The sequence below is a fragment of the Microtus ochrogaster genome, chromosome 6, assembly GCF_000317375.1.
Source record: "Microtus ochrogaster isolate Prairie Vole_2 chromosome 6, MicOch1.0, whole genome shotgun sequence".
NCBI classification, from domain to species: Eukaryota; Metazoa; Chordata; class Mammalia; order Rodentia; family Cricetidae; genus Microtus; species Microtus ochrogaster.
This window is the reverse complement of record NC_022013.1, coordinates 79033095-79045631: the sequence shown is the minus strand read 5'-3', so window position 1 is coordinate 79045631 and position 12537 is coordinate 79033095. Positions and strand designations below refer to the sequence as shown.

At 40.0% G+C, this 12537-nt stretch overlaps 1 protein-coding gene across 2 annotated transcripts in view; it reads left to right on the top strand.

Annotated features, from left to right (window-relative positions):
* The window catches only part of Syt14 (synaptotagmin 14), a 173475-nt gene that overhangs the window by 62161 nt on the left and 98777 nt on the right, over positions 1-12537 (top strand). For both annotated transcript variants that reach the window (XM_005348901.3, XM_005348902.3), the window contains exons 3-4: positions 336-500; positions 6889-7104. In XM_005348901.3, coding sequence (XP_005348958.1) covers positions 336-500; positions 6889-7104 — 381 coding nt within the window. The remainder of the gene's footprint in view (positions 1-335; positions 501-6888; positions 7105-12537) is intronic.

The window sequence follows — 12537 nt, the reverse complement described above, 5'->3', positions numbered from 1 at the left end:
AAAAAAAAAATAAAAAAATAAAAATTATTAACTACTTATGTTTTCTTCATGGACTTAAAATTTGTTAACTACCTATGTTTTAGACTGTTTTTCTTTTAAAATTCTTTCAATATATTTATTTAGAAACATTTTGAAAATTTTTGAATGAATGCTGTTGAATATATTGAAAAAATATTTTTAAAATTTGTGGGTTTCCTTACAAAGTATTTTAAATTATGATTGTTTAAAAGTAATTGGAATTAGATGACACTCTATCTAGTGTATAGTAGGAATTTCCTTCTTGTTTGCAGCTTAGAGAAAACAGATGCTGACTGCTATGACTTTCTTTTCTCTAGTCTCTCCAGAGGCAGTTGGATTTTTGTCAGCGATTGGGGTGTTTATTGTCTTGATGCTGCTCCTTTTTCTCTATATTAATAAGAAGTTCTGTTTTGAAAATGTTGGAGGTTTTCCAGACCTTGACCCAGGATACAGCACACAGAAGAATTCACAAGATAAAACGTGTAAGTAATGACATCAGCACATCTGTGCTGTCCCTGCTTTAGCAGGTTCTCTGAGAGGGTTGGCTTGGTACATGATCAACGTAGCATTTGAACCTCCACTTCGTAAGATGAAATATCTGTTAGGTAATTGTATGTTTAGGTCTCTTGCCTACAGATTGATAAGCTACTGTATAAAGGTAGCTGTCTGTTACTGCAAAATGATGTTTTCACTTTTCATCTAGAAGGCGTGATTTTGAGTTTATCCTATGAGTAGATAATGCTTTAAGAATAAAAACATGGCCCACTGTGCACATGACCTTCAGGAGAGCTTTCCCAGTGTTGCCCACCAGTAGGCTTTGTCTAACAGTCCTCATTCTCAGCCGAGGAAAGACGCTGTAGCTCGGAGGAGGACTGTGCTGTAGTGTTGCTGGATTCCAGGGAGCTTGAGGACTGTAGTACTGTATGTCCTCACTTTAGAGACACTTTTACAAATACTATTACAAGAGCTTTTTATTTGTTGTTTCAAATATGACTGATGAAATGATAGTGGAGGAAGTTGAGAATGGTAAACCAGGGTGGTAACTGGAGTCTGAAGAATGAGAGTGCAGTGCACAAATGCTGGAGAACGCTTTTCTCCTCTGACACCTGAGCTGCCTTTCGGTTTCTGTTAGAAACTGTGTGCCTCATATGGTTCTGAGTTGGTTTTGTGTTTCTCATAGTCCACTCCAGTCCTGTAAGCCACTCATTTGTGTGAATGAACTGCTTAAAAATCTGTCTCTGTCTTCCTCCCTCTCTCTCTCTCTCTCTGTGTCTCTCCGCGTGTGTCTGTATGTTTGTGTGTCTCTGTCTCTCTGTCTCTGCGCGCGCATGTCTGTCTCCATCTCTCTGTTTCTCATCTTCCTGTCTGTCTCTCCCTCCTACTGTACTTCTCTCCCTCCTTTCTCTATGCCTCCCTCCCTCCCTCCCTCTCCACCAAGCCCCTATCAGCTTTCTGTAATTCTCTGGTTCAGCTTCCCTGGGTTTTCTTTTGTCTTCAAATTCCAAAGAACTTTTATTGGTGTAAGTTACATCTATTAATATGTACTGTATTAGATAGTAAACTGAGAAAATTATCTTTACCAGCTTACTTTTCTTTTTGTTTTGAGTTAAAAGGTTTTTGCTGGGGATTGAATCCAGGCCTTTACATATGTTATGCTTGTACTCTGTTGGTGAGGTACATTTTCAGCCTCTATGGATTATAAAAAAAAAAGTACTAGCAATAAGGTTATTATTTGTGAATACAAGTAACATTTTGAAGTTTTTTAAAGAATTTTTTAACCCAAAAGAAAGATTTGTAGAGAAGAGTGAAATTGCTGTATACATGTCATACAGGGCCATTAGGACTCAACTTGATTCTGGTGGCCGCCCCCTATCAGGTCTGTCTCTCACCTCTGGGAAGCCCCAGTTTGCATTTGCAAGCAAGGGAGAGTGAAAATGTTAAACAGCTCCTACTGTCACTGTACAAGTAGTGTGCTCAGGTTTCATTGATATCCTATTGTTTTTCTCTACTTGTTAAAGTAAAAAGAGCTTTCCCTTTTAAAGGTACCGTACATCAAATAAGGCTAAATGTGTCCATTACAGTCCTTGGAAGTCCCATTCAGCAGATGCTCTCACCTCTTCTCTCCGGTTCTTTGCAAAACTGTTTAGATATTTTCCTCTAAGTATAGTTCTTAACTTGAAATATTGATAGTCTGGGCTGGAGAGGTGGCTCAGTGGTTAAGAGCACTGATTACTCTTCCAGAGGTCCTGAGTTCAATTCCCAGCAACCACATGGTGGCTCACAACCATCTATAATAAGATCTGGTGTCCTCTTCTGGTGTGCAGACATACATGCAGGCAGAATACTGTATGCATAATAAGTAAATAAATCTTTAAAAAGTGATGAAATATTGGTAGTCTGTTAATGGGGTTATTCCCATATTACACTGACTCTTCCTAAAGAAGGCACACAATAAAAATCCTTTTTATACTTCTTCTTTCAGGTGTAGACTAAATACCCAATAGTGTTTGAGGGAAAAATAATGTCTTGCTGCTGTTTTGATAGCTTTGGAGTGGGAAAAGATGTCATTACATTTAAACCAAGTGATTTGATTTTTACTTTTTCCGGAGGAGTCTTTACTTCAACGTATTTCTTCCAGTACACATTGCATTTACAAACAGATTCAAAGACACAGTGCAAAATAACTTATATCACTCTAATGATAGCAACATTCGTGTAAATATTAAGTTTACATTCCAAAGTAGTTGATATATTGAGAAGAGAAAGTTCCATTATCACACCTTTTAGGAACAAGCAACTGGAAAATGGCATTTTTCAAAAGTTTTCAGCAGAATCTGCCTTCAGTGTCCTCCCTGGTAGACACAATCAGTAGTGCTGTGGAAGATTTGAGCACTGTGGTTGGGGAAGTCAGCTGTGCATTAAGTGACTCAGTCGCTGGGCAGGTAGCAAGTATGATGCATGGCTTTTACCCAGAGGAGGAAAGCTGCACAGCAGAAGAGGCTGCAGGGTCTTCTAAAGCCAGAAGTGCAGTATCTTGGGATAGCTCCAAAAGCAGTGCTGGTCAGAAAACACAGTCTGACAGAGAGCACGAAGCAAAGCAAAGCTCCTGTTGTGACATCTCAGCTCCTCAAAAGCAAGAACAAGAAATGCATCAACAGGGATTTTATGTCCGTGATGGGCAGTGGACACCTTCAGAACACAAAGCAACTGGAGATGGTGCAGGTGGTTCTGCTTTGCAAGGCTTCTTGAATGATGGGATATCAGCTGCCAAGCAGAAAATGGTGGCTGCACCCAGTTGTCATGAACTGGAACGTCCCTACAAAGGAGAGACAGCTGGAGGAGGAAGCTCCAGGAGTGGTCGGCGTGGTTTTGAGGAGGAAAAGCGTGGTTTTGAGGAGGTAAGTTATCTCGAAGTGACAGGGAAGCTGGACACCAGTGGGCAAGAGGCTACGGGTAACTCCAAAGCCAGACTGCAGCGTGCGGCCATGAGCAGAGAGCACGGGCAGTCAGGGAGCTTCGCTGAAAATAGACATCTTACGGATTCAGAGTGTTCTGATCATTTAAAAAAAGCTAAAAAACATGATAAACATGATGGATTCGAAGGGAATGAATATTCAGGAAACAAATGTTCTCCAGAAGATAATGTGAGAAACAGCAGACACAGGACACAGAAATCCATTGTGAAGGAATACATACATCCAGCTCCATCAACAAATTGTAAAATCAAGTTTCCCGCGAAAATCAAAGAAAAAATAAATCCAACAAAGTACTACAAAGTGAGAGGAGACATAAAAACAAAGAAAAATGAAGCCAATTCTGCTAAGAGAGGAACAGCAGAGAATAAAGTTGGCAAATATTCTAAGATATTACCAGAAAAAGGTGAGGTCTCCTAATGCTGGTTTGAGTGATTAAATTTTCTCTTGATTTTTTAAATTAGAAAAACATTTAAATTTCTCAGCTTTCCTTTCCATGTCTGTATATTTAATTTAATTTTTTCTTTGATCTTCTTACTTGCAGATATTTTTAGAGACATTTAGATTTTTTTCAGTCATTTTCAGGTAATTCATGTTATTTTATGCCACCAGGTATATGATCCCTACACTATCTAAGCAATTTCCAGCAGTCCTGATATTTCTTTTTCTTCTTTGTATTCTTGTGAGCAGAGTTTCACTGTGCAGCTCCAGTTGGCCTGAAACTCACTTTATAACCCAGGGTAGCCTTGAACCTGAGGTGCTCCTTCCTGAGCCTCCATTTACTGAGATTACAGCTGTGAACCACCCCACCCATTTCCTAATTTTAACTACAATTTATTTTAATACTAGAAAATTTATGCAAACTTTAATTAGAATTTATTTGGTATGAAACTCATATATTTAAATTTTTGTTTTACTTTTATAACTAAGTCTTTAGTTAGTTATATAACATTTTCAAAGCTACCCCAGTGAGGATATATGTAAAATATTTTATATGTTTCTTGAAACCAATAGCTCCTATATTGTTAATTAGCATGCTTCTGGATATGTCTTTTTCATTTAGCTTTGTTGTATATCTTTCATGAGATGGCTCTAGTTCATAATGACTGTACATGAGCAATACATTATTATTCATGAGTTCTTTATATAAAATTAAGATTCTGAATGAGTATTTACAATGTTCAGCTATAATATTTGTGGCAGTTTTCAGAACATCTTTGCAGTTCACACCTTCTGATAATTGCTTCTAGTACTCCTTCGTCACCTCTGTACTTCTGATCTGATCGGAGGGCCCCAAATACTGGCTTTTGTTTATAGAATATGTTCCTATAGTTTTTCTATAAATTTAGATTCTCATAAGATATCAACGCCTGAAACATTATGAAACTAATGGAAGACTTTTCAATTCTGCTATGTGCCTCATTTGTAGGGAGGGGTCTGTTGTATATCAAACAATAATAGGTTTTTAATAGCATAGGAGAAACTGACCCTAGACTGCTGGACTAGTTACCAAGAAATGTTTGTGAAGTTGTGTTCTCTGTAGAGTCCACTTTCCTCGCAGCTGTGATTCACTGGGCGTTGGTGCCTTGTTTCGTTCTGGCAGCATCATTACTTATGAAGAAATAAAAGTAATGAATTGTTTAGAAAGTGACAATAGGTCGCACAGGTCAGGGAACCCTGATTGCTCTTCGAGCTGATGAGGGAGGGGGACTTGATCGGAGGAGGGGGAGGGAAATGGGAGGCAGTGGCAGGGAGGAGGCAGAAATCTTTAATAAATAAATAAATTAAAAGAAAGTGACAATAGGATGGCTCCCACGAATAAATACAATTACAGTAGCACTGCAAATATTTTTGTTTGTTTTGCTTTGTTTTTAATTGAGGAGCACTCTGGCGTCTCAAGAAACCAAAGGCTCTCAAATATCCCAAAGATGAGTCCTGAACAAATAGTCCTGTGGACAGATTGCAGGTGTTTTGGCCTGTAGGTTAGCCTTCATGGAGCTACTTTGCTGTGTTCCTGGAACAGTGTTGCAGGCTCTCACAGGGAGACTCAGGCATGAGAAGAAGATTTCTCTGATGTTGCATGTAGGGCATTCTGGGATAGAGGAAGTTTGACTGCAAAGGGGCTACATTAGGGTACATTCATGAGGGGCTCACAGCATTCCTCTGCCTTTAGGTCTTACTCTGGTATTTCACAAGACATTCACACTCTGAGCTGGGTGTCAGAGTGCTTGGTCTGGTTATTGTAGCACTGTTTAGTCAGATTCTTGATGATGGTGAAGTTGGAATGTCTTCATTGTTCTAGATTAACCACCAGCTATATAATGCTCTATACACTGTAAGTGTGGCTGGTGGATTGGAAAAGCTTAGTGATTCTATTCAGACATCATGAGAAATGAACTCTTAACTGTTCTTCTGTTTCTTAGGGAATATAAACATTACAACTCTTAAAATTTAGGTATGATTAAGTAAAATTTTTCTAGTAATTTAACTTTTCACTGGTAGTGTTATGTTTTGTGTATATCCATATATATATATATATGTGTGTGTGTGTGTGTGTGTGTGTGTGTTTATAGATTGCAGGTTGAAGTATGTATAATATCTATTAAATAAAAATATAATTGCACCTTCTATTCTTTCCTTGTGAACCATAAGCCTACTGACTCATGTTAAAGGCTGCGCAATCCTAGTATGTATGTTGAATGGTTGTGCTATCATTTGCCTAATCATGGCCCATTGATAGGCTGTTGGTTATATGTTTTGTTTTCTTTTGTTATCAGCATACTTCACAAACTTGTATCAGTTGTATTACTAGTGTCTGCCATTTCTCTGTTCCCTCTTAGCACAAAGCGTGACTAGTTCTGAAAATATAGGCCAAATGAAAACTAGAAATGTGTCGTATGACATTGATTGTTTTACTCTAGTCTATAAGCAATGACAGCACTCATAATTTCATTTGTATATAGCAGACCTTTTACAAAATTGTGCAGGTAATTTCCTTCATACCTAAAAATGTTACAAACCTCTGTGACTGAGATTATTTATATAATTAGAATATACAATGTGAAAAAAAAAGAATATACAATGTGATATTTCTTATAAACACATAAAAGTCTAACATCTGGAATTCTTACATGAAAAATATATTTTCTAAAACTGAAATTTTATGTCATAACATACATACACATGAATGTTGCAATATACTTTAAGTTCAGTTTAAGAGATTACCAAGAATTTCAGTAATTTTAAGGATTGTTCTAATTAGTTTCACCCTGTATGCACTCACACAAGCATACATATTTGCATTTGTATTCGTTTTGTGTGTATATATGCATATATGTCTTAAATAAATTTGCCATAAATTTATTAAAATTATAATTTCCTCACTGTTATCCAATAGATAATTCCTACATGGACAGAGATGACCCTGGTTCATCCTCTGAAAGTGAAGATGAAGCGTTGGGTAAATATCACGAGGCCTTATCCAGAACACACACTTCCAGGTGGCCATTGGTGGATTCTAGACAAAAGAACTACGCCTGGGAAACAAGGCAGAAATACAGCCCGTTGTCTGCGGAGTATGATGGGTACAGCAGTGAAGCGTCCATGGAGGACGGTAAGAAAGCCATGAAAACATGGGGCACAGTTGTGTTACATGATGTGTGCCTAAAACTCTAGGCGTCTGTGGTTGCACACTGAGAGATACAGTCTAGGGTTCTCTTTCTTTCTTTTTTTTTGTTAAATGTACAATGACCTACCTTATTTTTTTCACATACCAATCCCAGTTCCTTCTCCCTCCCCTCCTTCCATTCCCTCTACCTATTCCTTCCCCTCCATCCACTCCTCAGAGAGGGGAAGGCACATTGCTTTGGGAAAGTTCCAAGGCCCACCCTACTATAACTAGACTGAGCAGGGTATCCATCGAAAGAGAACAGGTTCCCTAAAAGCCAGAAGAAACAGTAGGGATAAGTCCTGGTGCCACTGCCAGTGGCCCCGCAGTCTGCCCCAGCCATACAACTATCACCGACATTCAGAGGGACTAGTTTGGACCTAGGCTGGTTCCTTCTGTTTCCAGCTGGAGTTGGTGAGCTCCCATTAGCTCAGGTAGACTGTTTCAGTGGGTGTTCTCCATCATGGTCTTGACCTCTTTGCTCATATTCTCACTCCTCCCACTCTTCAACTGGATTTTGGGAGCTCAGCCCAGTGCCCCGCTGCTGCTCTCTCTCTGCCTCTGTTTCCATCAGTTGCAAGGCCAGTTCAAGCACCCTCTCATCTTTTGCATAGGGTCTTAGCTGGGGTCATCCTTGTGGATTCCTGGGAATTTCTCTAGTGCCAGGTTTTGAAGTCTGCATACAAATGGATGAAACTAGAAAAATCCATCCTAAGTAAGGTAACCCAGATTCAGAAAGATGAACATGGTATATACTCACTCATAAGTGGATACTAGTTGTAAAGCAAAGGATATTGAGCCTATAGTTCATGATCCTAGAGAAGCTAAGTAACAAGGTGCACCCTAAGAGAAACATACATAGATCCACCTAGAAAGGGGAAATAGACAAGATTGCCTTACAAAATTGGGAGCATGGGGCTGAGGGGAGAAAGGAGGGTGGAAGGGAAAGAGGAAGGGGATAAAGGGAGTGGGAAGAGAACTTGAGGGAACGGGTAGTTGAGATGGAGGAAGAACAGAGATGAGAAAAAGGAAAGAGATATTTTGGTTGAGGGAGCCATTATGGGGCTAGCAAAAAACCTAGGGTTCTGTTTCTGAGCATAATCTAAATAGAAAATTTGGGCTGACAATGAAAAGCAGCTCCAAAACACACAAAAGCAAAATGCCAACTATGGCCTGGATGTGGTAACTGGGGTTCTTACTCACAGTAGGCAATGCTGACTGGAATGAGAAAGGTGGGAATGTTCTGTTCCTCAGGTGCAGGCAGTTGAGTGCAGGTGGTCTCTCTGTGCATCTGGTTCTTCCTGAGACTTAAGAACAAAATCTGGGCAGAAGATGTAAGTCCACCCCATAACAAGAAAAAAGGTTTTGCTATTAGTTAATGCATATTTATTTTTACATTTAAATACATTGTTTATTTGCTTGCCAGAGTTCTCATAGTAACTTCTGTCTTTATAACCAGAAGAGAACAATCTTACCAACATCAGTTTCATTATTGATAACCATCCAACTATCTTTGATTTTGTTGTTGGGATTTGTCTTTTAGGGCCTTATCCTATTGATGATTTAAGTATTATCCCGATTTCTAAGCAGTCAAAGGAGCAAAATGATATATGTTTGTCTTTGGCTTCATGTTAATTAAAGATTTGTCAATTTTTACTTCTGTTTGTATACAGATATAGCTATGAATGAACCAAATATTGCATTTTTACAAGATAGAAAGCTCATTACAGGTATAAAGAAAGAAATATTAGACCTGGACTCCACTCAAAAACAATGCTTTTGTAGTAGTACACAGAAGATGTGTGCCTACAGAGGTAACTAAATTATATAAACCAGTAAAGCCACCCTGTAATTTCTGTGCACCTCTGGCACATGAACAATAGAACAGAGGAAGACTGGTGGTGAATCTGATCCTGGCTGGCATTCTTGCCATAACTTATCATCTATTCGCCGTGAAAACCTGAGGAGCATACATCATTGTGTCTAAAATGTGGGTAGTATCAACCATAATTGACTACTAGCCTCTGTAAATAAAGGGATAAGGGAGAATGCATCTCTAGGTGCTGTGCCTCTCTGAGCCAACTTTCTGTCAAGAGAGTTCACCAACAACTAGATAATCATATGCAAGCAGATAATGCTTTGCAATGTACCTGCTCCTGTGGCCACAGTATCTCCTAATAAAAGAGTGGAGGATTACCAGAGGTGGGTTTACCTATTTACATTGGTCCAAGATGTTTTAGTTTTTAGGTGCATCAAAATCCAAAGTTTTCCTTTTAGACATATGAAATCTAAGGACTCATTGGCAATGTCAAAATTCTCTCAGACAAGCTCTAACCTTTTTCTAATCAGTAACATCTTTTTAATGAACTAAAGCAGTTACAAACAGTAACAGATCAATACCATAATTCTAGTATAGAAATTAACAATACGAATACAATTTGTGAAATCACAATTCTCTTAAATCTGTTCTAATAAAAAGACAAGAAGAGGTTTCTGTGATGGGTGAGCTATGGGTCGTTTTATTCTCCTATACTCCCATTGCATTTCTGCTTTTAAGTTTCAAAGATAAATTCAAACTGTCCCAGTCTCTGAGTAGCAGTGAAAACTTTTGTGTCATTCCTCCTCATTTCTGAAGAGGGACTTCAGTCACACTTTGCTTCCACAAAGTGTTCCATTGCTTTAACAAGAATTTTTCCTCTGGAGAGGAAATTTTTAGGTCTCAGATCTCAGGTCCATATTGGCAGATTGGATACCATATTGGAAAAATGAGTTCTATATCCCAAGATACAGTGCGGATAAACTGCCAACATTCAGCCAGCATTCTTGAGTCAGCTCCAGAGTACACAGGACACACTGAGGTCTAGAAATTTGTGCAGTAGGTCCCCCAAGAAACTAGGGATCACCATTCATCACCACGGTCTTCCTTCCTTTCTGCAGCATGATGGCATAAGGAAGTCAGGAACATAGGTTCTCACTCCAACTCTTCTGGGGGTTACCAGTGGCTATGATGTCATCAGGGCTGACACTCTTCTGTTTTCCTGTGGAAAAAAAGCACAAACATGCCTGGACCCCATATTAATACAGGACCAGGTCCTTTCCAGCATAGACCAAGAGTACAACTCCCCTGGTTTATCTTTAGAGTTGTGTTTTATTCCCACTGAGGGGCCTAAGATCCCCTGTGAACAACAATAATTGGGACTATAGCCATGGACATTTCATTAAAGTTTGTAAACTATATTTTTAATACAAACTGCAAGTCTTACTAGCTGACAGATTTTTACAGACACCTGGCTTGAAGAGCATTTGTATTTCAACAGACACTTGGCTACTTCTCAGCTTGGCTGTCAGGCTGGAAACCAGGGATCTTAGCTTACAACTGAAGCTGGGAGCAGGGCGGGTCTCAACTGAGCTCTCTGCTCCTTGGCCATCTACCCCTATAGGCTTGTTGGGTTTGCGGGCCATGCTACCTCTAGCCATTTCCTGGCAACTGGCTGTGGATGTCAGCTGTTGGAGGATAAGCCCTCCAAAGTTTTCTGTCTTCTGCCTTTCCAGACTGGGTGGCACCTCGTGGGCCAGACTCAGATGGCTATAGTGCGTGCACGTGGGCAGCCACAGTTTTGACGGCATTGGCCATGCCAGGCCGTGCACCCCATGCTCCCTTCACTCTCCCTGCTCAGCAATGGCAGTGGCAGTGTCTCCAAGGCCACAGCATCCACAGGTCAGCTTGACCTCTCTGAGTCCTGGAGCAGTGTGGTGGCTAAGCTGCCAACAGGGGGGAGGGAACAGAATATTTACACTGTCTACAAACTCTAAAAATCTCTGCATTTGTTTCTGCTCCACCCCAGATCCTCTGGCTATCAAAATATACCCAAGAAAATGTATAGACAGTTGTCTGTTCTTTCCTTGTACCTTTTCTATAAATGTCTTGTTAACAAATCCTTTACACTATCTTTCCATATTAACTATCTGTATCTATTCGAGCACTCACTTTTGGCTTTTACACCTGAAGGGTCTTATTCACCTGTGGTGCCCATCACATGCCCTTCTGTACCACTGGCCACATGTCTGGGTGCCATCTGTCATGTATTCTACTTTGAGGGGTGTCTGTTGGTGCCCGACATCCGGGTGTCATCTGTCTTAGCCACACATTGGGCTCAGAGATGTGAGTCCTGTTCCACCTTGACTAAAGGTCAAAGTTGGAGCTTTTTTTTTTTTACCCTTTCAAAGTTGTTGACAACAGGTATGGCTACAAACAAGGTACGCTGACCTAGTGTGTCGTTACTTGGTGTTTGGACATTAAGATGTCCCATAGAGGTGGAGCCGCTCCACCCTGACCAAAGGTCAGAGAATTCAAGCCTATTCCTGTCCCTTCCTTTTAAAACAGGAGGTTTGACCCAGGGAGTGACTTTCTCCAGGTACTTGATCTAAGGTGTATTTGCTGCACATCCTGCCCAAAACGTCAGAATGCTAAACTCGGGCAATAGTGGCTTGATGTCTCAGTATTAAAGCAATAACTGTTCTGGTTGTCCTTTGTGTCATGGGAAAGCAGTCTTCTGTCTTTTTCCCCCTTTTTGGACCGGGGTTTATACGTGCATGGAAAATTAATGCGGTGGATTCAGTATTCAGTATTCACTGAGTTGCCCTCCTGGTACTATCCTATGTCTCTGTATTTCTTTTGTATCTCTGTGTGTCCTATCTAATTGTTCTAACCCACATGCCGCTACCCTGGACATATGAACTCATCGAGGCTGGACCCCGACAGCAGATTTATTTACACGTTTGTTCTTAGTTTTACCATTGAGATCACCAAGATCACCTGTGTATTATCAACAGCTTTATTATTAAGTTCACATTTTATCTTGGGGGCAGATGAATTTAAGACAGTGCTAAGACAGCCCTCACCCTGAGTGTGTGTTAGATACAGATGAATTTAAGACAGTGCTAAGACAGCCCTCACCCTGAGTGTGTGGTAGATACAGAAGCAAACACAGAGCTGCCCTTCTTTCCCTTTATCACTGTATCAGAAGCTCCATGCAGTTAAATTGAATGTTGTTTTAAAATTAGGGGCTCTAAAGCATAGTTATTTTGTTCCTCTTAAAAGTTTATTTTGGGTGTTAGTAAGATGGCTGTGTGGGTAAAGGTGCCTGCTACCCTGAGTTCAACCCTGGGGACCCACGCAGTGGAGAGAGCCCACTCTTGTCACTGTCTTCTGACCACCATGGGCACAATGTGGCACATACACTGCCCCCACCACACACAATAAATGAAAATGTAATAATTTTGTAAACCTTATGTTTGAAATAATTTAAAACTTAATTGAAATAACCTCATATTTTCTGCATGCATTTGAACATAAAGTGTACAGTCTACCTGTACAGT